This window comes from Pseudophryne corroboree, chromosome 1 (genome assembly GCF_028390025.1).
Source record: "Pseudophryne corroboree isolate aPseCor3 chromosome 1, aPseCor3.hap2, whole genome shotgun sequence".
In the NCBI taxonomy this organism is placed as follows: Eukaryota; Metazoa; Chordata; class Amphibia; order Anura; family Myobatrachidae; genus Pseudophryne; species Pseudophryne corroboree.
The window spans coordinates 659668501-659696154 of record NC_086444.1 but is presented as its reverse complement, the minus strand read 5'-3'; the positions used below and the strand labels follow the sequence as shown (position 1 = coordinate 659696154).

Below are 27654 nucleotides of genomic sequence, written 5' to 3'. Positions count from 1 at the left end.
TGCATAAAGTGGTACTGGAACACCTAGAACATATCTGACTACTGCTACTTCCTCTAACAAAGGCAAAATCCTTCAGCTGCTGCAACCTATATCAATCATAATGCGGTTGGGAAGTTGAAATGGTTCCCAGCCATATTGGTGGATCTCCAAACTGTAAATCACAGTTTGATTGCATTGTACCACTGTGGAATAAATTGTATTCCAGAAGAAGATAATATGTACACCACCAATGGGAAACAAAATACAATGCACACGTCTGCCCAAACAGACCACTTGGTAAGCTTTACACATATGTTCATCTTACCTTTTACTTTTTTGTCAAATTTCTTCTGATTCATTTTATCCCTGTTCTCTTGCCGAGCTTCTTTTGCTTCTTCAATAGCTTCCTCGGTGCCCCAAACTTCTAAAGAGCGTTTAACTATCTACGCATAGTGAAATACATTGTATTAGAGAAAAGCAGTACTAAATAGTACAACATATCAATAAGGTACAATCAATTCGTGGAAGGGTACACTGTATTTATTTACAGGCTCTGCTCTAGTGAAATATCACACATTAGGAACCTAGAAATGAACTACAATAGCACTGTTTGGGAGTACCCATCTCTATAAAGCCAGCAACATTGTGTATGATGTAGGTAATGTACATGTCTCTGGGACTTCTATAAAATATAAAAAAATATGCTTTATACCTGCAATTTTAAGTAAAGTTTCATATCTCCCCAGTGAGTATTGTGAGGGTTTTTCTTCAAAATGTATTTCAGCACAGGCTCCCGTTTATCAATATCACAGTCTTTCAGCAAATACTCCTTCTTGGCTTCAGTCCGGGTAATGAGCTTGTGCTTTTCTTCTGTGTCTCTAACATATCCAAACGTTCTCAAGTTATTTATATGTAAAAAAAAAATAACAACACTATTTTACCTAAGAAATCTCTTTTCCAAATCCTGCAGAGAGCGACATTTATGAGAGAACTGGATGTGCGGTTTCATTCGTTTAAGGTCATAATTGGGACACAGTGAAAACACCCTGTGAAATCATTACACAGGAACTAAACAGACCAGGGAACGATCTGGATAATAATAATAATTTACTCACCGGTAATTCTATTTCTCATAGTCCGTAGTGGATGCTGGGGACTCCGTAAGGACCATGGGGAATAGACGGGCTCCGCAGGAGACTGGGCACTCTAAAGAAAGATTAGGTACTATCTGGTGTGCACTGGCTCCTCCCTCTATGCCCCTCCTCTATGCCCCTCCTCCAGACCTTAGTTAGGGAAACTGTGCCCGGAAGAGCTGACATTACAAGGAAAGGATTTTGGAATCCAGGGTAAGACTCATACCAGCCACACCAATCACACCGTACAACTTGTGATAACCTTACCCAGTTAACAGTATGAACAACAACTGAGCATCACTCAACGGATGGCTCATAACAATAACCCTTACTAAGCAATAACTATTTACAAGTATTGCAGAAAAGTACGCACTTGGGACGGGCGCCCAGCATCCACTACGGACTACGAGAAATAGAATTACCGGTGAGTAAATTCTTATTTTCTCTGACGTCCTAGTGGATGCTGGGGACTCCGTAAGGACCATGGGGATTATACCAAAGCTCCCAAACAGGCAGGAGAGTGCGGATGACTCTGCAGCACCGAATGAGCAAACACAAGGTCCTCCTCAGCCAGGGTATCAAACTTGTAGAACTTTGCAAAAGTGTTTGAACCCGACCATGTAGCCGCTCGGCAAAGCTGTAAAGCAGAGACCCCTTGGGCAGCCGCCCAAGAAGAGCCCACCTTCCTTGTGGAATGGGCTTTCACTGATTTTGGATGCGGCAATCCAGCCGCAGAATGAGCCAGCTTAATCGTGCTACAGATCCAACGAGCAATAGTTTGCTATGAAGCAGGAGCACCCAGCTTATTGGGTGCATACAGAATAAACAGCGAGTCAGTCTTCCTGACTCCAGCCGTTCTGGAAACATATATTTTCAAAGCCCGGACTACGTCCAGCAACTTGGAATCCTCCAAGTCCCGAGTAGCCGCAGGCACCACAATAGGTTGGTTCAAATGAAACGATGATACCACCTTAGGGAGAAATTGGGGACGAGTCCGCAATTCTGCCCTATCCATATGGAAGATCAGATAAGGGCTTTTCCATGACAAAGCCGCCAATTCTGACACACGCCTCGCCGATGCTAAAGCCAACAGCATGACCACTTTCCACGTGAGATACTTTAGTTCCACGGTCTTAAGTGGCTCAAACCAGTGGGATTTCAGGAAATCCAACACAACGTTAAGATCCCAAGGTGCCACTGGTGGCACAAAAGGGGGCTGAATATGCAGCACTCCCTTTACAAACGTCTGAACCTCAGGCAGTGAAGCCAGTTCTTTTTGAAATAAAATGGATAGGGCCGAAATCTGGACCTTTATGGACCCTAATTTTAGGCCCATAGTCACACCTGACTGTAGGAAGTGCAGAAATCGACCCAGCTGGAATTCCTCTGTAGGGACCATCCTGGCCTCACACCAAGCATCATATCTTCGCCATATACGGTGATAATGCTTAGCTGTTACATCCTTCCTAGCTCTTATCAGCGTAGGAATCACTTAATCCGGGATGCCCTTTTCCGTTAGGATTCAGCGTTCAACCGCCGTGCCGTCAAACGCAGCCGCGGTAAGTCTTGGAACAGACAGGGCCCCTGTTGCAACAGGTCCTGTCTGAGAGGCAGAGGACATGGGTCCTCTGTGATTATCTCTTGTAGTTCTGGGTACCAAGTCCTTCTTGGCCAATCCGGAACGATGAGTATTGTTCTCACTCCTCTTTTTCTTACTATTCTCAGTACCTTGGGTATGAGAGGAAGAGGAGGAAACACATATACTGACTGGAACACCCACGGTGTCACTAGCGCGTCCACAGCTATCGCCTGAGGGTCCCTTGACCTGGCGCAATATCTTTTTAGCTTTTTGTTGAGGCGGGACGCCATCATGTCCACCTGTGGCAGTTCCCATCGATTTGCAATCTGTGTGAAGACTTCTTGATGAAGTCCCCACTCTCCCGGGTGGAGGTCGTGTCTGCTGAGGAAGTCTGCTTCCCAGTTGTGCACTCCCGGAATGAACTCCGCCCAACGAAGAATCTTTGTGGCTTCTGCCATTGCCACCCTGCTTCTTGTGCCGCCCTGGCGGTTTACATGGGCGACCGCCGTGATGATGTCTGACTGAAATAGCACTGGTTGATCTCGAAGCAGGGGCTCCGCTTGACTCAGGGCGTTGTATATGGCCCTTAGTTCCAGTATATTTATGTGCAGACAAGTCTCCTGACTTGACCACAGCCCTTGGAAGTTTCTTCCGAGTGACTGCCCCCCATCCGCGGAGGCTTGCATCCGTGGTCACCAGGACCCAGTCCTGTATGCCGAACCTGCAGCCCTCGAGAAGATGAGCACTTGCATGGAACCTGCCGAAGGGAATGGCTTCGTATGAGGCCACCATCTTTCCCAGGACTCGCGTGCAGTGATGCACCGACACCTGTTTTGGTTTTAGGAGGTCCCTGACCAGAGTCACGAGCTCCTGGGCCTCCTCCTCCGGGAGAAACACCTTCTTCTGTTCTGTGTCCAGAATCATACCCAGGAAGGGCAGACGCGTCGTAGGAATCAGCTGCGACTTTGGAATATTCAGAATCCAGCCGTGCTGTTGCAACACTTCCTGAGAGTGTGCTACGCTGATCAACAACTGCTCCCTGGACCTCGCCTTTATGAGGAGATCGTCCAAGTACGGGATAACTGTAACTCCTTGCTTCCGAAGGAGTACCATCATTTCCGCCATTAACTTGGTAAATATTCTCGGTGCCGTGGACAGACCAAACGGCAACGTCTGGAATTGGTAATGACAGTCCTGTACCACAAATCTGAGGTACTCCTGGTGAGGTGGATAAATGGGGACATGCAAGTAAGCATCCTTGATGTCCAGCGATACCATAAAATCGCCCTCTTCCAGGCTTGCAATGACCGCTCTGAGCGATTACATTTTGAACTTTAATTTTTTCATATAAATGTTCAAGGATTTTAAATTCAGAATGGGTCTTACCGAACCGTCCAGTTTCGGTACCACAAACAGTGTGGAATAGTAACCTCTTCCCTGTTGAAGGAGGGGAACCATTATTATCACTTGCTGGAGGTACAGCTTGTGAATTGCCGCCAGCACTACACCTCCCTTTCCGTGGGGGAAGCTGGCAAGGCTGATTTTAGGTAACGGTGAGGGGGAGTCACTTTGAATTCCAGCTTGTATCCGTGAGATACAATTTGAACAGCCCAGGGATCCACTTGCGAGCGAACCCACTGGTTGCTGAATTTTCGGAGACACGCCCCCACTGCACCTAGCTCCGCCTGTGGAGCCCCAGCGTCATGTGGTGGACTTGGTGGAAGCCGGGGAGGACTTTTGTTCCTGGGAACTAGCTGCATGGTGCAGCTTCTTTCCTCTACCCCTGCCTCTGGCAAGAAAGGATGCACCTCTGACCTTCTTGCTTCTCTGAGAACGAAAGGACTGCATTTGATAATACGGTGCTTTCTTAGGCGGTGAGGAAACCTGAGGCAAGAAAGTCGACTTTCCAGCTGTCGCTGTGGACACGAGGTCCGAGAGACCGTCCCCAAACAATTCCTCACCCTTATAAAAACAGTATCCCTGTCCAGGGCATCTATGTCCTCTGACAGACTATCTGTCCATGCTGCTACAGCGCTACACATCCAGGCTGAAGCAATAGCTGGTCTCAGTAGAGTACCAGAGTGTGTATACACTGACTTCAGGATAGCTTCCCGTTTCCTATCCGCAGGATCCTTTAGGGTGGCCGTATCCTGAGACGGCAGGGCCACCTTTTTAGATAAGCGTGTCAACGCCCTGTCTACCCTAGGGGAGGATTCCCAACGTAATCTTTTGGAAATCACTACTTTCTTATCAGGTGAACTCCACGCTTCTTCACATAACTCATTTAATTCATGTGACGGGGGAAAAGTCACTGCCTGCTTTTTCTCCCCAAACATATACACCCTCTTGTCAGGGACAGGGTTAACCTCTGAAATGTGCAATACATCTTTCATTGCAATAATCATGTAGCGTATGGCCTTGGTCATCTTAGGCTGTAAATGTGCCTCATCATCGTCGACACTGGAGTCGGACTCCGTGTCGGCATCTGTGTCAACCATCTGAGATAGTGGGCATTTAGGAGACCCTGACTGCCTCTGAGTCGCCTGGGCAGGCCCGGGTTGAGACCGCGGCTGTCCCAAGGCTGCAGCGTCATCAAACCTTTTATGCAATGAGCTTACATTATCATTTAAGACCTTCCACATATCCATCCAATCAGGTGTCGGCCCCGACGGCGGCGACACCACATTTATCTGCACTTGCTCCGCCTCCACGTATCCTTCCTCATCAAACATGTCGACACAGCCGTACCGACACACAGCACACACACAGGGAATGCTCCGACTGAGGACAGGACCCCACAAAGGCCCTTGGGGAGACAGTATGCCAGCACACACCACAGCGCTATATAACCCAGGGATTTTCACTATAATAAGTGATTACCCAATAGCTGCCGATTTTATGTCTTTTTGCGCCTAAATTTATGTGCCCCCCCTCTCTTTTTTACCCTTCTTGTACCTGGATACTGTAGGGGAGAGCCCGGGGAGCTGCTTCCAGCGGAGCTGTGAAGAGAAAATGGCGCTGGTGTGCTGAGGAAGAAGGCCCCGCCCCCTCAGCGGCGGGCTTCTATCCCGCTTACTGTGTGAAAAAATGGCGGGGTTTTTTACATATATACAGTGCCTGACTGTATATATGTATTTTATGCCAAAAAGGTACTTCAATTGCTGCCCAGTGCGCGCCCCCCCCTGCACCCTACAGTGACCGGAGTGTGAAAGTGTGCTGGGAGCAATGGCGCACAGCTGCGGTGCTGTGCGCTACCTTAAATGAAGACAGAAGTCTTCAGCCGCCAATTTCGCCATCTTCCAGCTTCTGTTCTTCTGGCTCTGCAAGGGGGACGGCAGCGCGGCTCGAAGAACGGACGATCGAGGACAGATGCCTGTGTTCGAAGCCTCTGGAGCTAATGGTGTCCAGTAGCCTAAGAAGCGCAACCTAGCTGCAGATAGGTAGGTTTGCTTCTTTCCCCTCAGTCCCTCGTAGCAGTGAGTCTGTTGTCAGCAGAAGCTCACTGAAAATAAAAAACCTAAAATACTTTCTTTTACTAGCAGGCTCAGGAGAGCCCACTAGGAGCACCCAGTTCTAGCCGGGCACAGATTGTAACTGAGGTCTGGAGGAGGGGCATAGAGGGAGGAGCCAGTGCACACCAGATAGTACCTAATCTTTCTTTAGAGTGCCCAGTCTCCTGCTGAGCCCATCTATTCCCCATGGTCCTTACGGAGTCCCCAGCATCCACTAGGACGTTAGAGAAATATGAAATATTCCTGGTTTTTGTGCCAATGTTACCTATTCTGTGCTTTATAACAGCTGTTTTGTGCTCTATTCCTATAATAAAAATAGTAGCGAAGAGGGACAGCATGTAGTCTTGTGAAGGATCTACAAAAGGGTATTTTACAGTGCAGGGGTGGGATCGGCATCAGTGTTAATTCTAAGCAGCATGTGTAGCATAGATTCAGCAGTATATTCAAATCTGGGAAATAAGTCCAGTCATGTTTGTTTGTTAGCGGCTTCTTTGAGACAAAGAAATTTGTACACACTGGTAACCATCGAGTAGTAGCCAGATCCTATAACAAGTTCAAGGTAAAGAGGGAAAATTAAGAAAAGGAAAGGATGACTTACTTGCAACTGTCGCACACAGCCAAATCAAAGTTATTGCTTAAGTATGAATCCATGAAGTCTTTGCCACACTCCTCACAAAATAGATAATCAAATTCTAGTACTGGACCTGCAGAGACAGATGATGTTCATCTTACGATATCTTCCATTTATTTCCTGCCAATGTTTTATCATCAGCAAAAATAAATAAAAAGATTTTACTCACCGGTAAATCTATTTCTCGTAGTCCGTAGTGGATGCTGGGGACTCCGTAAGGACCATGGGGAATAGACGGGCTCCGCAGGAGACTGGGCACTCTATAAGAAAGATTTGGTACTATCTGGTGTGCACTGGCTCCTCCCTCTATGCCCCTCCTCCAGACCTCAGTTAGGATACTGTGCCCGGAAGAGCTGACACAATAAGGAAGGATTTTGAATCCCGGGTAAGACTCATACCAGCCACACCAATCACACCGTATAACTCGTGATACTATACCCAGTTAACAGTATGAGAACAACTGAGCCTCTCAACAGATGGCTCAACAATAACCCTTTTGTTAAACAATAACTATATACAAGTATTGCAGACAATCCGCACTTGGGATGGGCGCCCAGCATCCACTACGGACTACGAGAAATAGAATTACCGGTGAGTAAATTCTTATTTTCTCTGACGTCCTAGTGGATGCTGGGGACTCCGTAAGGACCATGGGGATTATACCAAAGCTCCCAAACGGGCGGGAGAGTGCGGATGACTCTGCAGCACCGAATGAGAGAACTCAAGGTCCTCCTCAGCCAGGGTATCAAATTTGTAGAATTTAGCAAACGTGTTTGCCCCTGACCAAGTTGCAGCTCGGCAAAGTTGTAAAGCCGAGACCCCTCGGGCAGCCGCCCAAGATGAGCCCACTTTCCTCGTGGAATGGGCTTTCACTGATTTAGGATGCGGCAATCCAGCCGCAGAATGCGCCAGCTGAATTGTGCTACAAATCCAGCGAGCAATAGTCTGCTTAGAAGCAGGAGCACCTATCTTGTTGGGTGCATACAGGACAAAAAGCGAATCAGTCTTCCTGACTCCAGCCGTCCTGGAAACAAAGTTTCAAGGCCCTGACTACATCCAGTAACTTGGAATCCTCCAAGTCCCTAGTAGCCGCAGGCACCACAATAGGTTGGTTCAAGTGAAAAGCAGATACCACCTTAGGGAGAAACTGGGGACGAGTCCTCAATTTTGCCCTATCCATATGAAAAATCAAATAAGGGCTTTTACAAGACAAAGCCGCCAATTCTGACACACGCCTGGCCGAAGCCAAGGCCAATAACATGATTACTTTCCACGTGAGATACTTCAGATCCACAGTTTTAAGTGGTTCAAACCAATGTGATTTTAGGAAACTCAACACCACATTGAGATCCCAAGGTGCCACGGGAGGCACAAAAGGGGGCTGAATATGAAGCACTCCCTTTACAAAAGTCTGAACTTCAGGCAGTGAAGCCAGTTCTTTCTGGAAGAAAATCGACAGGGCCGAAATCTGGACCTTAATGGAACCCAATTTTAGGCCCATAGTCACTCCCGACTGTAGGAAGTGTAGAAAGCGACCCAGCTGAAATTCCTCTGTTGGGGCCTTCCTGGCCTCACACCACGCAACATATTTTCGCCAAATACGGTGATAATGGTTCGCGGTTACTTCTTTCCTGGCTTTTATCAGCGTAGGAATGACTTCCTCCGGAATGCCCTTTTCCTTTAGGATCCGGAATTCAACCGCCATGACGTCAAATGCAGCCGCGGTAAGTCTTGGAACAGACAGGGCCCCTGCTGCAGCAGATCCTGTCTGAGCGGTAGAGGCCATGGGTCCTCTGATATCATTTCTTGAAGTTCCGGGTACCAAGCCCTTCTTGGCCAATCCGGAACCACGAGTATCGTTCTTACTCCTCGCCTTCTTATTATTCTCAGTACCTTTGGTATGAGAGGCAGAGGAGGGAACACATAAACCGACTGGTACACCCACGGTGTCACTAGAGCGTCCACTGCTATCGCCTGAGGGTCCCTTGACCTGGCGCAATATCTCTTTAGCTTTTTGTTGAGGCGGGACGCCATCATGTCCACCTGTGGCCTTTCCCAACGGTTTACCAACAGTAGGAAGACTTCTGGATGAAGTCCCCACTCTCCGGGGTGTAGGTCGTGTCTGCTGAGGAAGTCTGCTTCCCAGTTGTCCACTCCCGGAATGAACACTGCTGACAGTGCTAGTACGTGATTTTCCGCCCATCGGAGAATCCTTGTGGCTTCTGCCATTGCCATCCTGCTTCTTGTGCCGCCCTGTCTGTTCACATGGGCGACTGCCGTGATGTTGTCTGACTGGATCAGTACCGGCTGATTTTGAAGCAGGGGTCTTGCCTGACTTAGGGCATTGTAAATGGCCCTCAGTTCCAGAATATTTATGTGTAGGGAAGTCTCCTGACTTGACCATAGTCCTTGGAAGTTTCTTCCCTGTGTGACTGCTCCCCAGCCTCGAAGGCTGGCATCCGTGGTCACCAGGACCCAGTCCTGTATGCCGAATCTGCGGTCCTCTAGAAGATGAGCACTCTGCAGCCACCACAGTAGAGACACCCCGGTCCTTGGAGACAGGGTTATCAGTTGATGCATCTGAAGATGCGATCCCGACCACTTGTCCAAGAGGTCCCACTGGAAGGTCCTCGCATGGAACCTGCCGAATGGAATTGCTTCGTATGAAGCCACCATTTTTCCCAGGACTCGTGTGCAGCGATGCACCGATACCCGTTTTGGTTTTAGGAGGTCTCTGACTGGAGATGACAGCTCCTTGGCTTTCTCCTGCGGGAGAAACACTTTTTTCAGTTCTATATCCAAAATCATCCCCAGGAACAGTAAGCGAGTGGAAGGAACCAGTTGTGACTTTGGAATGTTCAGAATCCAGCCATGCTGTTGTAGCACTTCCCGAGATAGTGCTACTCCGACCAGTAACTGATCCCTGGACCTCGCCTTTATAAGGAGATCGTCCAAGTACGGGATAATTAAAAACTCCCTTTTTTCGAAGGAGTATCATCATTTCTGCCATTACTTTGGTAAACACCCTCGGTGCCGTGGACAGTCCAAACGGTAGTGTCTGGAATTGGTAATGGCAATCCTGTACCACAAATCTGAGGTACTCCTGGTGAGGAAGGTAAATAGAGACATGCAGGTAAGCATCCTTGATGTCCAGGGATACCATGTAATCCCCCTCGTCCAGGATTGCAATAACCGCCCTGAGCGATTCCATCTTGAACTTGAATTTTGTTATGTAAGTGTTCAAGGATTTCAAATTTAAAATGGGTCTCACCGAACCGTCTGGTTTCGGTACCACAAAAGGGGGGAATAGTAACCCCGGCCTTGTTGAAGTAGGGGCACCTTGACTATCACCTGCTGGGAATACAGCTTGTGAATGGCCTCTAGCACAGCCTCCCTGCCCGATGGAGTCGTCGGTAAGGCTGATTTGAGGAAACGGCGGGGGGGAGGCGCCTCGAATTCCAGCTTGTACCCCTGAGATACTACTTGAAGGATCCAGGGATCCACCCGTGAGCGAGCCCACTGATCGCTGAAATTCTGGAGGCGGCCCCCCACCGTACCTGGCTCCGCCTGTGGAGCCCCACCGTCATGCGGCGGATTTGGAAGAAGCGGGGGAGGACTTTTGGTCCGGGGAACCTGCTGTGTGTTGCAGCTTTTTCCCCCTTCCTCTGCCTCTAGACAGAAAGGACCCGCCTTTTCCCCGCCTGTTTTTCTGGGGTCGAAAGGACTGTACTTGGTAATACGGTGCTTTCTTAGGCTGTGAGGGGACATGGGGCAAAAATGCAGACTTCCCAGCTGTTGCTGTGGAAACAAGGTCTGAGAGACCGTCCCCGAATAACTCCTCACCCTTATAAGGCAAAACTTCCATGTGCCTTTTAGAATCTGCATCTCCTGTCCACTGCCGAGTCCATAAGCCTCTCCTAGCAGAAATGGACAAGGCACTTATTCTAGATGCCAGCCGGCAGATCTCCCTCTGTGCATCTCTCATGTATAAGACCGAGTCTTTTATATGCTCTATGGTTAGCAATATAGTGTCTCTGTCTAGGGTGTCAATATTTTCCGACAGGGAATCTGACCAAGCAGCAGCAGCACTGCACATCCAGGCTGAAGCAATAGCTGGTCTCAGTATAACACCAGTGTGTGTGTATATAGATTTTAGGATAGCCTCCTGCTTTCTATCAGCAGGTTCCTTTAGGGCGGCCGTATCCGGAGACGGTAGTGCCACCTTTTTAGACAAACGTGTGAGCGCTTTATCCACCCTAGGGGGAGTTTCCCAACGTGACCTATCCTCTGGCGAGAAAGGGAACGCCATTAGTAATTTTTTTGAAATCACCAATTTTTTATCGGGGAAAGCCCACGCTTCTTCACACACCTCATTCAATTCCTCAGATGGGGGAAAAACTATAGGTAGTTTTTTCTCTCCAAACATAATACCCTTTTTTGAGGTACCTGGATTTATATCAGCAAGGTGTAATACCTCTTTCATTGCCTCAATCATGCCACAAATGGCCCTAGTGGACATTAAATTTGACTCATCGTCGTCGACACTTGCATCAGTATCCGTGTCGTCATCTGTGTCTGCCATCTGAGGTAGTGGTCGTTTCAGGGCCCCTGACGGCCTTTGAATCGTCTGGGCAGGCACGAGCTGAGAAGCCGGCTGTCCCGCATTTTGCATGTCGTCAAATTTTTTATGTAAGTAGTCGACACTTGCACGTAATTCCTTCCATAAATCCATCCACTCAGGTGTCTGCCCCGCAGGGGGTGACATCACATTTATAGGCATCTGCTCCGCCTCCACATAAGTCTCCTCATCAAACATGTCGACACAGCCGTACCGACACACCGCACACACACAGGGAATGCTCTTAAAGGAGACAGGACCCCACAAAAGCCCTTTGGGGAGACAGAGAGAAAGTATGCCAGCACACACCAGAGCGCTATAATAATACAGGGACTAACTGAATTATGACCCTTTATAGCTGCTTATTGTATTAAACTGCGCCCAAATTTAGTGCCCCCCTCTCTTTTTTACCCTTTCTGTAGTGTAGACTGCAGGGGAGAGTCAGGGAGCTTCCTTCCAGCGGAACTGTGAGGGAATAATGGCGCCAGTGTGCTGAGGGAGATGGCTCCGCCCCTTTTTCGGCGGCCTTTTCTCCCGCTTTTTTCTGTATTCTGGCAGGGGTAATTATCACATATATAGCCTCTGGGGCTATATATTGTGGTTATTTTGCCAGCCAACGTGATATTATTGCTGCTCAGGGCGCCCCCCCCCCAGCCCCCTGCACCCTCAGTGACCGGAGTGTGAAGTGTGTATGAGGAGCAATGGCGCACAGCTGCAGTACTGTGCGCTACCTTGGTGAAGACTGAAGTCTTCTGCCGCCGATTTTCCGGACCATCTTCATGCTTCTGGCTCTGTAAGGGGGACGGCGGCGCGGCTCCGGGAACGAACACCAAGGACGAGTCCTGCGGTCGATCCCTCTGGAGCTAATGGTGTCCAGTAGCCTAAGAAGCCCAAGCTAGCTGCAAGCAGGTAGGTTCGCTTCTTCTCCCCTTAGTCCCTCGATGCAGTGAGCCTGTTGCCAGCAGGTCTCACTGTAAAATAAAAAACCTAATTTAAACTTTCTTTCTAGCACCTCAGGAGAGCTCCTAGGGTGCAACCAGCTCGGGCCGGGCACAGAAATCTAACTGAGGTCTGGAGGAGGGGCATAGAGGGAGGAGCCAGTGCACACCAGATAGTACCAAATCTTTCTTATAGAGTGCCCAGTCTCCTGCGGAGCCCGTCTATTCCCCATGGTCCTTACGGAGTCCCCAGCATCCACTAGGACGTTAGAGAAATAAGAATTTACTCACCGGTAATTCTATTTCTCGTAGTCCGTAGTGGATGCTGGGGACTCTGTAAGGACCATGGGGAATAGCGGCTCCGCAGGAGACTGGGCACATCTAAAGAAAGATTTAGGACTATCTGGTGTGCACTAGCTCCTCCCCCTATGACCCTCCTCCAGACCTCAGTTAAGATACTGTGCCCGGAAGAGCTGACACAATAAGGAAGGATTTTGAATGCCGGGTAAGACTCATACCAGCCACACCAATCACACCGATACTATACCCAGTTAACAGTATGATAACAATGGAGCCTCTGAACAGATGGCTCCCAACAATAACCCGATTAGTTAACAATAACTATTTACAAGTATTGCAGACAATCCGCACTTGGGATGGGCGCCCAGCATCCACTACGGACTACGAGAAATAGAATTACCTGTGAGTAAATTCTTATTTTCTCTGACGTCCTAGTGGATGCTGGGGACTCCGTAAGGACCATGGGGATTATACCAAAGCTCCCAAACGGGCGGGAGAGTGCGGATGACTCTGCAGCACCGAATTAGCAAACTCAAGGTCCTCCTCAGCCAGGGTGTCAAATTTGTAAAACTTAGCAAAAGTGTTAGACCCTGACCAAGTAGCCGCTCGGCAAAGTTGCAGTGCCGAGACCCCTCGGGCAGCCGCCCAAGATGAGCCCACCTTCCTTATGGAATGGGCTTTTACAGATTTAGGCTGCGGTAGTCCTACCGCAGAATGCGCAAGCTGAATAGTGCTACAAATCCAGCGTGCAATAGTCTGCTTAGAAGCAGGAGCACCCAGCTTGTTGGGTGCATACAGGATAAACAGCGAGTCAGTTTTCCTGACTCTAGCCGTCCTGGAAACATACATTTTCAGGGCCCTGACCACGTCCAGTAACTTGGAATCCTCCAAGTCCCTAGTAGCCGCAGGCACCACAATAGGTTGGTTCAAGTGAAAAGCTGATACCATCTTCGGGAGAAACTGAGGACGAGTCCTCAACTCTGCCCTATCCATATGGAAAATCAGATAAGGGCTTTTACAAGACAAAGCCGCCAATTCTGATACACGCCTGGCCGAAGCCAGGGCCAACAGCATGACCACTTTCCACGTGAGATATTTCAAATCCACGGTTTTAAGTGGCTCAAACCAATGTGATTTCAGGAACCCCAAAACCACATTGAGATCCCAAGGTGCCACTGGGGGCACAAAAGGAGGCTGAATATGCAGAACTCCTTTGACAAATGTCTGAACTTCAGGCAGTGAAGCCAGTTCTTTCTGGAAGAAAATTGACAGAGCCGAAATCTGGACCTTAATGGACCCCAATTTGAGGCCCATCGTCACCCCTGCTTGCAGGAAATGCAGGAATCGACCCAGTTGAAATTCCTCCGTTGGGGCCTTCCTGGCCTCACACCAAGCAACATATTTCCGCCAAATGCGGTGATAATGTTTTGCAGTGACATCCTTCCTGGCTTTGATCAGGGTAGGGATGACTTCCTCCGGAATGCCTTTTTCCTTCAGGATCCGGTGTTCAACTGCCATGCCGTCAAACGCAGCCGCGGTAAGTCTTGGAACAGGCAGGGCCCCTGCTGCAGCAGGTCCCACCTTAGCGGTAGAGGCTATGGGTCCTCTGAAAGCATCTCTTGAAGTTCCGGGTACCAAGCCCTTCTTGGCCAATCCGGAACCACGAGTATAGTTCTCACTCCTCCCCTTCGTATTATTCTCAGTACCTTGGAAATGAGAGGCAGAGGAGGAAACACATAAACCGACTGGTACACCCACGGTGTTACTAGAGCGTCCACAGCGATCGCCTGAGGGTCCCTTGACCTGGCGCAATATCTCTTTAGCTTTTTGTTGAGGCGGGACGCCATCATGTCCACCTGTGGTCTTTCCCAACGGTTTACCAGCATTTGGAAGACTTCTGGATGAAGTCCCCATTCTCCCGGGTGGAGGTCGTGCCTGCTGAGGAAGTCTGCTTCCCAGTTGTCCACACCCGGAATGAACACTGCTGACAGTGCTAATACGTGATTTTCCGCCCATCGGAGAATCCTTGTGGCTTCTGCCATTGCCCTCCTGCTTCTTGTGCCGCCCTGTCTGTTTACATGGGCGACCGCCGTGATGTTGTCTGATTGGATCAGAACCGGTTTGTTTTGAAGCAGGGGTCTTGCTTGGCTTAGGGCATTGTAAATGGCTCTTAGCTCCAGGATATTTATGTGTAGTGAAATCTCCTGATATGACCGCAGTCCTTGGAAATGTCTTCCCTGTGTGACTGCTCCCCAGCTCCGAAGGCTGGTATCCGTGGTTACCAGGACCCAGTCCTGTATTCCGAATCTGCGGCCCTCTAGGAGATGAGCCCTCTGCAGCCACCACAGTAGTGACACCCTGGTCCTTGCCGACAGGGTTATTCGCTGCTGCATCTGGAGATGCGACCCGGACCACTGGTCCAACAGGTCCCAATGGAAAATCCTTGCGTGAAACCTTCCGAATGGAATTGCTTCGTACGAAGCTACCATTTTTCCCAGGACTCGCGTGCATTGATGCACCGACACCTGTCCTGGTTTTAGGAGGTTTCTTACTAGAGATGACAACTCCTCTGCTTTTTCCACTGGAAGAAACACTTTTTTCTGGTCTGTGTCCAGAATCATTCCCAGGAACAGAAGACGTGTCGTCGGGACCAGCTGTGACTTTGGGATATTGAGAATCCAGCCGTGCTGCTGCAGCACTTCCCGAGAAAGTGCTACCCCCACTAACAACTCTTCTTTGGACCTCGCCTTTATCAGGAGATCGTCCAAGTACGGGATAATTAAAACCCCCTTCTTCCGAAGGAGTATCATCATTTCGGCCATTACCTTGGTAAAGACCCTCGGTGCCGTGGATAACCCAAACGGCAGCGTCTGGAACTGATAGTGACAGTACTGTACCACAAACCTAAGGTACTCCTGGTGAGGAGGGTAAATGGGGACATGAAGGTAGGCATCCTTGATGTCCAGAGAGATCATGTAATCCCCCTCGTCCAGGCTCGCAATAACCGCCCTGAGCGATTCCATCTTGAACTTGAACCTTCTGATATATGTGTTCAAGGATTTTAAATTTAAGATGGGTCTCACCGAACCGTCCGGTTTCGGTACCACAAACATTGTGGAATAGTAACCCTTTCCTTGTTGAAGGAGGGGTACCTTGACAATCACTTGCTGTGAATACAGTTTTTTGGATAGCCACCAAAACTGCCTCCATGGCAGAGGGAGTTGCTGGTAAGGCAGATTTTAGGAAACAGCGGGGGGGAGACGTCTCGAATTCCAGCCTGTACCCCTGAGATACTACTTGAAGGATCCAGGGATCCATCTGTGAGAGAGCCCACTGTGCGCTGAAATTTCTGAGACGGGCCCCAACCGTACCCGGGCCCGCCTGTGAAGCCCCGGCGTCATGCTGTGGACTTACCGGACGCGGGGGAGGACTTCTGCTCTTGGGAACTGGCTGTATGCTGCAGTTTTTTCCCTCTACCTTTTCCTCTCGGCAGAAAAGATGCGCCTCTAGCCCTCTTGTTTTTATAGGGCCGAAGGACTGTACTTGATAATACGGTGCTTTCTTTTGCTGTGGGGTAGCTTGTGGCAAAAATGTCGATTTCCCAGCCGTAGCTGTGGAAACGAGATCTGAAAGACCATCCCCAAACAGTTCCACCCCCCTATAAGGCAAAACTTCCATGTGCCTTTTTGAATCGGCATCATGTATATATATATATATATATATATATATATATATATATATATATATAATAAGATTTTACTTACCGATAAATCTATTTCTCGTAGTCCGTAGTGGATGCTGGGACTCCGTAAGGACCATGGGGAATAGCGGCTCCGCAGGAGACAGGGCACAAAATAAAAGCTTGAGATATCAGGTGGTGTGCACTGGCTCCTCCCCCTATGACCCTCCTCCAAGCCAGTTAGGATACTGTGCCCGGACGAGCGTACATAATAAGGAAGGATATTGAATCCCGGGTAAGACTCATACCAGCCACACCAATCACACCGTACAACTCGTGATCTGAACCCAGTTAACAGTATGATAAATGTAAAAGAGCCTCTGAAAAGATGGCTCAACAATAATAACCCGAATTTTTTGTAACAATAACTATATACAAGTATTGCAGACAATCCGCACTAGGGATGGGCGCCCAGCATCCACTACGGACTACGAGAAATAGATTTATCGGTAAGTAAAATCTTATTTTCTCTAACGTCCTAAGTGGATGCTGGGACTCCGTAAGGACCATGGGGATTATACCAAAGCTCCCAAACGGGCGGGAGAGTGCGGATGACTCTGCAGCACCGAGTGAGAGAACTCCAGGTCCTCCTCAGCCAGGGTATCAAATTTGTAGAATTTTGCAAACGTGTTTGCCCCTGACCAAGTAGCCGCTCGGCAAAGTTGTAAAGCCGAGACCCCTCGGGCAGCCGCCCAAGATGAGCCCACTTTTCTTGTGGAATGGGCTTTTACCGATTTTGGCTGTGGCAGGCCTGCCACGGAATGTGCAAGCTGAATTGTACTACAAATCCAACGAGCAATCGTCTGCTTTGAAGCAGGAGCACCCAGCTTGTTGGGTGCATACAGGATAAACAGCGAGTCAGATTTCCTGACTCCAGCCGTCCTGGAAACATATATTTTCAAGGCCCTGACAACGTCCAGCAACTTAGAGTCCTCTAAGTCCCTAGTAGCCGCAGGTACCACAATAGGTTGGTTCATGTGAAATGCAGAAACCACCTTAGGTAGAAATTGAGGACGAGTCCTCAATTCCGCTCTGTCAGAATGAAAAATTAGGTAAGGGCTTTTACATGATAAAGCCGCCAATTCTGACACACGCCTGGCTGAAGCCAGGGCCAACAGCATCGACACCTTCCACGTGAGATATTTTAAATCTACCGTAGACCATGGTTCAAACCAATGTGATTTTAGAAATCTCAACACAACATTGAGATCCCAAGGTGCCACTGGAGGCACAAAAGGAGGCTGTATGCGCAGCACCCCTTTCACAAATGTCTGAACTTCAGGTACTGAAGCCAGTTCTTTCTGGAAGAATATCGACAAGGCCGAAATTTGAACCTTAATGGACCCTAATTTTAGGCCCATAGACAGTCCCGTTTGCGGGAAATGCAAGAAACGACCCAGTTGAAATTCTTCTGTAGGGGCCTTCTTGGCCTCACACCACGCCACATATTTACGCCAAATGCGGTGATAATGTTTTGCGGTTACTTCCTTTCTGGCTTTTACCAGAGTAGGGATTACTTCTTCTGGAATGCCCTTGTCCTTCAGGATCCGGCGTTCAACCGCCATGCCGTCAAACGCAGCCGCGGTAAGTCTTGGAACAGACAAGGCCCCTGCAGTAGCAGGTCCTTTCTTAGAGGTAGAGGCCACGGTTCGTCCGTGAGCATCTCTTGAAGTTCCGGGTACCAAGACCTTCTTGGCCAATCCGGAACCACGAGTATAGTTCTTACTCCTCTCCTTCTTATGATTCTCAATACTTTTGGTATGAGGGGCAGAGGAGGGAATACATACACTGACTGGTACACCCACGGCGTTACCAGAGCGTCCACCGCTATTGCCTGAGGGTCCCTTGACCTGGCGCAATATCTGTCCAGTTTTTTGTTTAGACGTGACGCCATCATGTCCACCTTTGGTTTTTCCCAACGGTTTACAATTTGGTGGAAGACTTCTGGGTGAAGTCCCCACTCTCCCGGGTGAAGGTCGTGTCTGCTGAGGAAGTCTGCTTCCCAGTTGTCCACTCCCGGAATGAACACTGCTGACAGTGCTATCACGTGATTTTCCGCCCAGCGAAGAATCCTTGCAGTTTCTGCCATTGCCCTCCTGCTTCTCGTGCCGCCCTGTCTGTTTACGTGGGCGACTGACGTGATGTTGTCCGATTGGATCAACACCGCCTGACCCTGAAGCAGAGGTTTTGCTTGAATTAAGGCATTGTAAATGGCCCTTAGTTCCAGAATGTTTATATAAAGAGATGTTTCCATGCTTGACCACAAGCCCTGGAAATTCCTTCCCTGTGTGACTGCTCCCCAGCCTCTCAGGCTGGCATCCGTGGTTACCAGGATCCAATCCTGAATGCCAAATCTGCGGCCCTCTAGTAGATGAGCACTCTGAAGCCACCACAGGAGAGACACCCTTGTCCTTGGCGACAGGGTTATCCGTTGATGCATCTGAAGATGCGATCCGGACCATTTTCCCAGTAGATCCCACTGAAACGTTCTTGCATGGAATCTTCCGAATGGAATCGCTTCGTAAGAAGCCACCATTTTTCCCAGGACCCTTGTGCACTGATGCACTGATACCTGTCCTGGTTTTAGGAGGTTCCTGACTAGCTCGGATAACTCCCTGGCCTTCTCCTCCGGGAGAAACACCTTCTTCTGGACTGTGTCCAGAATCATTCCTAAGAATAGTAGACGTGTCGTTGGGATCAGCTGCGATTTTGGGATATTTAGAATCCATCCGTGCTGACTTAGCACTACCTGAGATAGTGCCACTCCGACTTCTAACTGTTCCTTGGTTCTTGCCCTTATCAGGAGATCGTCCAAGTGAGGGATAATTAAGATGCCTTTTCTTCGTAGAAGAATCATCATTTCGGCCATTACCTTGGTAAAGACCCGAGGCGCCGTGGACAATCCAAACGGCAGCGTCTGAAACTGATAATGACAGTTTTGTACTACAAACCTGAGGTACCCTTGGTGAGAAGGGTATATTGGGACGTGGAGATAAGCATCCTTGATGTCCAGCGACACCATATAGTCCCCCTCTTCCAGGTTCGCTATCACCGCTCTGAGTGACTCCATCTTGAATTTGAACCTTTTTATGTAAGTGTTCAAAGATTTTAGATTTAAGATTGGTCTCACCGAGCCGTCCGGCTTCGGTACCACAAATAGTGTGGAATAATACCCCTTCCCCTGTTGTAAGAGGGGTACCTTGATTATCACCTGCTGGGAGTACAGCTTGTGAATGGCTTCCAGAACTGCCTCCCTGTCGGAGGGAGACTTTGGTAAAGCAGACTTCAGGAACCGATGAGGAGGAAACGCCTCGAATTCCAGTTTGTACCCCTGTGATACTACCTGTAGAATCCAGGGATCCACTTGTGAGTGAGCCCACTGCGCGTTGAAATTCTTGAGACGTGCCCCCACCGTGTCTGAGTCTGCTTGTAAAGCCCCAGCGTCATGCTGAAGACTTGGCAGAAGCAGGGGAGGGCTTCTGCTCCTGGGAAGCGGCTGCATGGTGCTGCCTTTTTCCTCTTCCTCTGCCCTTGGGCAGAAAAGAGTGGCCCTTTGCTCGCTTGTACTTATGGGAACGAAAGGACTGAGTTTGAAAAGACTGTGTCTTTTTCTGCTGATGTGAAGTAACCTGGGGTAAAAAAGTGGATTTTCCAGCCGTTGCCGTGGCCACCAGGTCTGTTAGACCAGCCCCAAATAACTCCTCCCCCTTATACGGCAATACTTCCATGTGCCGTTTGGAATCTGCGTCACCTGACCACTGTCGGGTCCATAATGCTCTTCTGGCAGAGATGGACATTGCGCTTACTCTTGATGCCAGGGTACAAATATCCCTCTGCGCATCACGCATATATAGCAATGCATCCTTTAAATGTTCTATAGTTAACAAAATATTGTCCCTGTCCAGGGTATCAATATTCTCAGTCAGGGAATCCGCCCATGCGACTCCAGCACTGCACATCCAGGCTGATGCGATTGCTGGTCGCAGTATAACACCAGTATGTGTGTATATACTTTTCAGGATATTTTCCAGCCTCCTATCAGCTGGTTCTTTGAGGGTGGCCGTATCTTTATTTCATCAGACTCAGGAAAAACTATTGGCAGTTTTTTCACACCCCACATAATACCCGCCTTTGTGGTACTTGTAGTGTCAGAAAGGTTCAATGCCTCCTTCATTGCCGTGATCATGTAACGTGTGGCCCTACTGGACATTACGTTTGTCTCGTCACCGTCGACACTAGATTCAGTATCTGTATCTGGATCCGTGTCGACCCACTGAGGTAGCGGCCGTTTTAGGCACTAATTGATTTGCCGGCTTTCTCATGTCGTCAACAGTTTTTTGTAAACTGCTGACATCACTTAATTGCTTAAACACAATCATCCAGTCAGGTGTCGACTCCCTAGGGGGTGACATCACTAACACAGGCAACTGCTCCGCCTCCACCTCATTTTCCTCCTCATACATGTCGACACACGCGTACCGACACACAGCACACACACCGGGAATGCTCTGATAGAGGACAGGACCCCACTTAGCCCTTTGGAGAGACAGAGGGAGAGTCTGCCAGCACACACCCAGCGCTATATATATACAGGGATAACCTTATATAAGTGTTAAACCCTTATAGCTGCTGTTTTGTTATAATCTGCTGCCAAAATGCCCCCCCTTCTCTTTTTTACCCTGAATCAGAAGCAGGACTGCAGGGGAGAGTCAGGGAGCCGTCCTTCCAGCGGAGCTGTGAGGGAAAAATGGCGCCAGTGTGCTGAGGAGATAGGCCCCGCCCCTTCACGACGTCCTCATCTCCCGCTTTTTCTGTGTAAAATGGCAGGGGAAAAAATACATCCATATAGCCCTGGAGCTATATGTGATGTATTCCTTTAGCCAGCTAAGGTATTTGATTTATATTGCGTCTCAGGGCGCTCCCCCCCTAGCGCCCTGCACCCTCAGTGACCGGAGTGTGAAGTGTGCTGAGAGCAATGGCGCACAGCTGCGGTGCTGTGCGCTACCTTAGTCTTGAAGACAGGATGTCTTCTGCCGCCGCTTTCACCGGACCTCTTCGTCTCTTCTGGCTCTGTAAGGGGGACGGCGGCGCGGCTCCGGTGACCCATCCAGGCTGAACCTGTGATCGTCCCTCTGGAGCTAATGTCCAGTAGCCTAAGAAGCCCAATCCACTCTGCACTCAGGTGAGTTCGCTTCTTCTCCCCTTAGTCCCACGGTGCAGTGAGCCTGTTGCCAGCAGGACTCACTGAAAATAAAAAAACCTAACTAAACTTTTATTCTAAGCAGCTCAGGAGAGCTACCTAGTTTGCACCCTTCTCGGCCGGGCACAAAAATCTAACTGGCTTGGAGGAGGGTCATAGGGGGAGGAGCCAGTGCACACCACCTGATATCTCAAGCTTTTATTTTGTGCCCTGTCTCCTGCGGAGCCGCTATTCCCCATGGTCCGTACGGAGTCCCAGCATCCACTTAGGACGTTAGAGAAATATATATATATATATATATATATATATATATATAGCTTTAAGGGTAGCCTCCTGCTTTCTATCAGCAGGTTCCTTTTGGGCGGCCGTATCCGTAGACGGTAGTGCCACCTTTTTTGATAAACGTGTAAGCGCTTTATCTACCCTTGGGGGTGTTTCCCAACGTGACCTATCCTTTGGCGGGAAAGGGTACGCTGCCAATAACCGTTTAGAAATTATCAATTTCTTATCGGGGGAAGTCCACGCTTCCTCACACACCTCATTTAATTTCTCAGATGCAGGAAAAACTACTGGTAGTTTTTTCTCACCAAACATAATACCCTTTTTTGTGGTACCTGGGGTACTATCAGAAATGTGTAATACATTTTTCATTGCCTCAATCATGTAACAGGTGGCCCTATTGGAAGGTACACTAGTCTCATCGTCGTCGACACTGGAGTCGGTATCCGTGTGTCTGCCATCTGAGGTAGCGGGCGTTTTAAAGCCCCTGATGACATTTGAGACGCTTGGACAGGCACAAGCTGAGTAGCCGGCTGTCCTATGTCGTTAAACCTTTTATGTAAGGAGCTGACACTGTCACGTAATTCCTTCCATAAGTCCATCCACACGGGTGTCGACCCCGCAGGGGGTGACATCACATTCACAGGCATTTGCTCTGCCTCCACATCATTTTCCTCATCATACATGTCGACACAGCAGTACCGACACACAGCACACACAGGGAATGCTCTGACAGAGGACAGGACCCCACAAAGCCCTTTGGGGAGACAGAGGGAGAGTATGCCAGCACACACCAGAGCGCTATATAACACAGGGATATCACTATACAGAGTGTTTTCCCCTATAGCTGCTTGTATTATATATATATACTGCGCCTAAATTTATTGCCCCCCCCTCTCTTTTTAACCCTTTCTGTAGTGCAGGACTGCAGGGGAGAGCCAGGGAGCGATCCCTCCAGCGGAGCTGTGAGGGAAAATGGCGCCAGTGTGCGGAGGGAGATGGCTCCGCCCCTTTTTCGGCGGGCTTTCTCCCGCTGTTTGTGTAAATCTGGTAGGGGTAATTTACACCTATATAACCTCTAGGGCTATATATGGTGTCAGTTTTGCCAGCCAAGGTGTTAATATTGCTGCTCAGGGCGCCCCCCCCCCCCCAGCACCCATCAGTGACCGGAGTGTGTGGTGTGCATGAGGAGCAATGGCGCACAGCTACAGTGCTGTGCGCTACCTTGGAGAAGACAGAAGTCTTCAGCCGCCGATTTTCCGGACACTTCTTGCTTCTGGCTCTGTAAGGGGGACGGCGGCGCGGCTCCGGGACCGGACGACGAGGTCGGGTCCTGTGTGCGATCCCTCTGGAGCTAATGGTGTCCAGTAGCCTAAGAAGCCCAAGCTACCACCAGTTAGGTAGGTTCGCTTCTTCTCCCCTTAGTCCCTCGTTGCAGTGAGCCTGTTGCCAGCAGGTCTCACTGTAAAATAAAAAACCTAAACTATACTTTATTTCTAGGAGCTCTACTTTCTAACTGAGGTCTGGAGGAGGGTCATAGGGGGAGGAGCCAGTGCACACCAGATAGTCCTAAATCTTTCTTTAGATGTGCCCAGTCTCCTGCGGAGCCGCTATTCCCAATGGTCCTTACGGAGTCCCCAGCATCCACTAGGACGTCAGAGAAAATCCATATTGGTCCTTGGCCATTCTTATATCTATATTCACCACAGACCAAGGTTGATAAATTAGTTACTAACTAGTGCAATACTGCTTCAACGTTGTTCTTTGCGAATTTATAAATGAACAAACCTATGCATTACACTTGGAGATAAACCATTTTGGTGATAATGAGGTCTATTCATGAAGCAGTGAAAAGAATGGAGAAGTAAGCCAGTGGATAAGTGGCCCATGGCTTCCAATCAGCTTTGAAGTAACATTTACAGATGGAGCCTCCCTCATCGTTGCTGTTTCGCCGACTAAACGGAGGATTAATCACGCCTAAGCGATAACTCAGGTTGTTCAGTTGTTGCACGGACAGGCGCGTTGAGGTATGACTACATACGCATCATGCAATACATATCTTCACCAATGGGTGGCTAATGCTCCACTAATCCAGTACTGTAGAGCGAATAGTGGCGGATTTATCTACAAGCTCTTGCAAATGGTCAGGGACGACTATAATGTTACTGTATACTGTACACACATACCAATCGTCAGACGGAGAGAGTCAATTTAAAAAAAAGAAAACAATAAATCAATAAAATTAGTGTATACAGACGCAAGCGAACGTATTAAAGTAATGGTCCATTGACGTTAGGGTTATGGGGGCGCCCAAGTACCAAAGACTAATCAATAAATAAAAAATAGTGTATGCAAACTAATGTGTTAAAGCAGGGGGGAACCTCCGGCCCGCGGGCCTTACCCGGCCCGGACAGGCAGTTTGACCAGCCCGGAGGCAGCTGCTGAGTGTAAAGCAGTCCACGGCGCATGGCTTCCTGGGAGATGTAGTTTTCTCACACTGTGCCCTTTATTCAGAGTACAGTGTGAGAAAACTAAATCTCCCATCATGTAGTGCGCCGCAGGTGGCTCCGAGGCCCATACTTTCCCTTTGGAGAAGACTGGATGACGCCCTTGAAGCTACCAGTGGGCGGGTCCTCAGCCTAGTACACAACGCCCGATGGATGCCCAGCCGGCTGCCTGTCTCTCCTCACTGTGGTCTGGATGCGCGGTGTGTAGCTCACTTCTCATCCACTGGCAGCTGCTGTGTTTGGTGGCAGCACCTGTGAGGCTGAACTACGGTACAATGACTGGGAGCATGAAGGGGGGGAAGGTTGTATGTGCTGGGCAGTGACTGTGGGCATGAAGCGGGGGTGTATGTGCTGGGCAGTAACTGTGGGCATGAAGAGGGAGTTATGTGTGAGCAGCTATTACTGTGGCCATGCCTATTTTCCTAAGAGAGAGCGCACATTGGTGGTGGTGGTGGTGGGGGGGGCTTAAAAAAATGGCCCGTGAATGCTTTTGAAAAAATACAAAATGGCCCTTCGCAAGAAAAAGGTTCCCCACCCCTGTGTTAAAGCAATAGTCCATTAGCGTTAGGCATACAGTACTGTAATGTGAGCGTCCAAGTCTCGTAGTCAATACAGCAAAATCCATGGGAAAGGATCATTGCTTACATTTACACATGAGCTTGTGTCTCTATCAGCAGGCGTCGTGGCCAAACGGTGAAGTGTCCCACGCTCAGGGTCCCGGGTACGATTCCCAAAGAGCAAATGCCTTTGTTTTGTTTGTTTTTTTTCTTCCTGACACTTTATTAATTTATGTATGCATGTGTGTGTATATGTGTGTGTATGTATTCGTATGTGTGTGTATGTATGTATGTATATATGTATATATACACACACACACACACACACACACACACACACACACATATATATATATATATATATATATATTTTTTTTTTTTTTAAGAACATTCATATATTTAAGAACCTTACATTCAATAGCATTATGCACACAGGAAAAAATAAGATTTTACTTACCGGTAAATCTATTTCTCGTAGTCCGTAGAGGATGCTGGAACTCCGTAAGTACCATGGGGAATAAACGGGCTCCGCAGGAGATGGGGAACTTTAAGAAAGCTTTGGATTCTGGGTGTGCACTGGCTCCTCCCTCTATGCCCCTCCTCCAGACCTCAGTTAGGGAAACTGTGCCCAGAGGAGATGGACAGTACGAGGAAGGATTTTTGTAAACCTAAGGGCACGATCCATACCAGCCACACCGTATAACTTGTGATAAACTACCCAGTTAACAGTATGAACAACAACATAGCCTCGGGTCAACCGATAAACTATAACATAACCCTTATGTAAGCAATAACTAAGAAGTCCGCACATGGGACGGGTGCCCAGCATACTCTACGGACTACGAGAAAATAAGATTTTACTCACCGGTAAATCTATTTCTCGTAGTCCGTAGTGGATGCTGGGGACTCCGTAAGGACCATGGGGAATAGACGGCTCCGCAGGAGACTGGGCACATCTAAGAAAGATTTAGGACTATCTGGTGTGCACTGGCTCCACCCCCTATGACCCTCCTCCAAGCCTCAGTTAGGAACTGTGCCCGGAAGAGCTGACACAATAAGGAAGGATTTTTGAATCCCGGGTAAGACTCATACCAGCCACACCAATCACACCATATAACACGTGATAGGAACCCCGGTTAACAGTATGATAACAAATGGAGCCTCTGAAGAGATGGCTCACAACAAAACCCGATTTTTGTAACAATAACTATGTACAGGTATTGCAGACAATCCGCACTTGGGATGGGCGCCCAGCATCCACTACGGACTACGAGAAATAGATTTACCGGTGAGTAAAATCTTATTTTCTCTGACGTCCTAGTGGATGCTGGGGACTCCGTAAGGACCATGGGGATTATACCAAAGCTCCCAAACGGGCGGGAGAGTGCGGATGACTCTGCAGCACCGAATGAGAGAATTCCAGGTCCTCCTCAGCCAGGGTATCAAATTTGTAGAATTTTGCAAACGTGTTTGCCCCCGACCAAGTAGCTGCTCGGCAAAGTTGTAAAGCCGAGACCCCTCGGGCAGCCGCCCAAGATGAGCCCACCTTCCGTGTGGAATGGGCTTTTACAGATTTAGGCTGCAGTAAGCCTACCGCAGAATGCGCCAGCTGAATAGTGCTACAAATCCAGCGCGCAATAGACTGCTTAGAAGCAGGAGCACCCAGCTTGGTGGGTGCATACAGGATAAACAGCGAGTCAGTCTTTCTGACTCCAGCCGTCCTGGAAATATAAATTTTTAGGGCCCTGACTACGTCCAGCAACTTGGAATCCTCCAAGTCCCTAGTAGCCGCAGGCACCACAATAGGTTGGTTCAAGTGAAAAGCTGAGACCACCTTTGGGAGAAACTGAGGACGAGTCCTCAATTCTGCCCTATCCATATGGAAAATCAGATAAGGACTTTTACAAGACAAAGCCGCCAATTCTGAAACCCGCCTGGCCGACGCCAAGGCGAACAGCATGACCACTTTCCACGTGAGATATTTTAAATCCACAGTCTTAAGTGGTTCGAACCAATGTGATTTCAGGAGTGCCAAAACCACATTGAGATCCCAAGGTGCCACTGGGGGCACAAAAGGAGGCTGAATATGCAGTACTCCTTTGACAAAAGTCTGAACTTCGGGCAGTGAAGCCAGTTCTTTTTGGAAGAAAATCGACAGAGCCGAAATCTGGACCTTTATGGACCCCAATTTGAGGCCCAACGCCACCCCTGCTTGCAGGAAGTGCAGGAATCGACCCAGTTGAAATTCCTCCGTCGGGGCCTTCATGGCCTCACACCAAGCAACATATTTTCGCCAAATGCGGTGATAATGTCTTGCGGTGACATCCTTCCTGGCTTTGATCAGGGTAGGGATGACTTCCTCCGGATTACCCTTTTCCTTCAGGATCCGGTGTTCAACCGCCATGCCGTCAAACGCAGCCGCGGTAGGTCTTGGAACAGACAGGGTCCCTGCTGCAGCAGGTCTTGTCTGAGCGGCAGAGGCCAAGGGTCCTCTGTAAGCATCTCTTGAAGTTCCGGGTACCAAGCTCTTCTTGGCCAATCCGGAACCACGAGTATGGTTTTCACTCCTCGCCTTCTTATTATTCTCAGTACCTTGGGTATGAGAGGTAGAGGAGGAAACACATAAACCGACTGGTACACCCATGGTGTCACTAGAGCGTCCACCGCTATCGCCTGAGGGTC

At 49.0% G+C, this 27654-nt stretch overlaps 1 protein-coding gene across 2 annotated transcripts in view; it reads right to left on the bottom strand.

Moving 5' to 3' along the window:
* The window catches only part of XPA (XPA, DNA damage recognition and repair factor), a 117524-nt gene that overhangs the window by 66229 nt on the left and 23641 nt on the right, over positions 1-27654 (bottom strand). The window contains exons 3-5 of one of the 2 annotated variants that reach the window (XM_063914664.1): positions 6802-6907; positions 692-875; positions 305-422 (exon numbers count right to left, since the gene is read on the bottom strand). In XM_063914664.1, the coding sequence (XP_063770734.1) occupies positions 305-422; positions 692-875; positions 6802-6907 (408 nt within the window). The remainder of the gene's footprint in view (positions 1-304; positions 423-691; positions 876-6801; positions 6908-27654) is intronic. The other variant, XM_063914665.1, reaches the window with a different exon arrangement.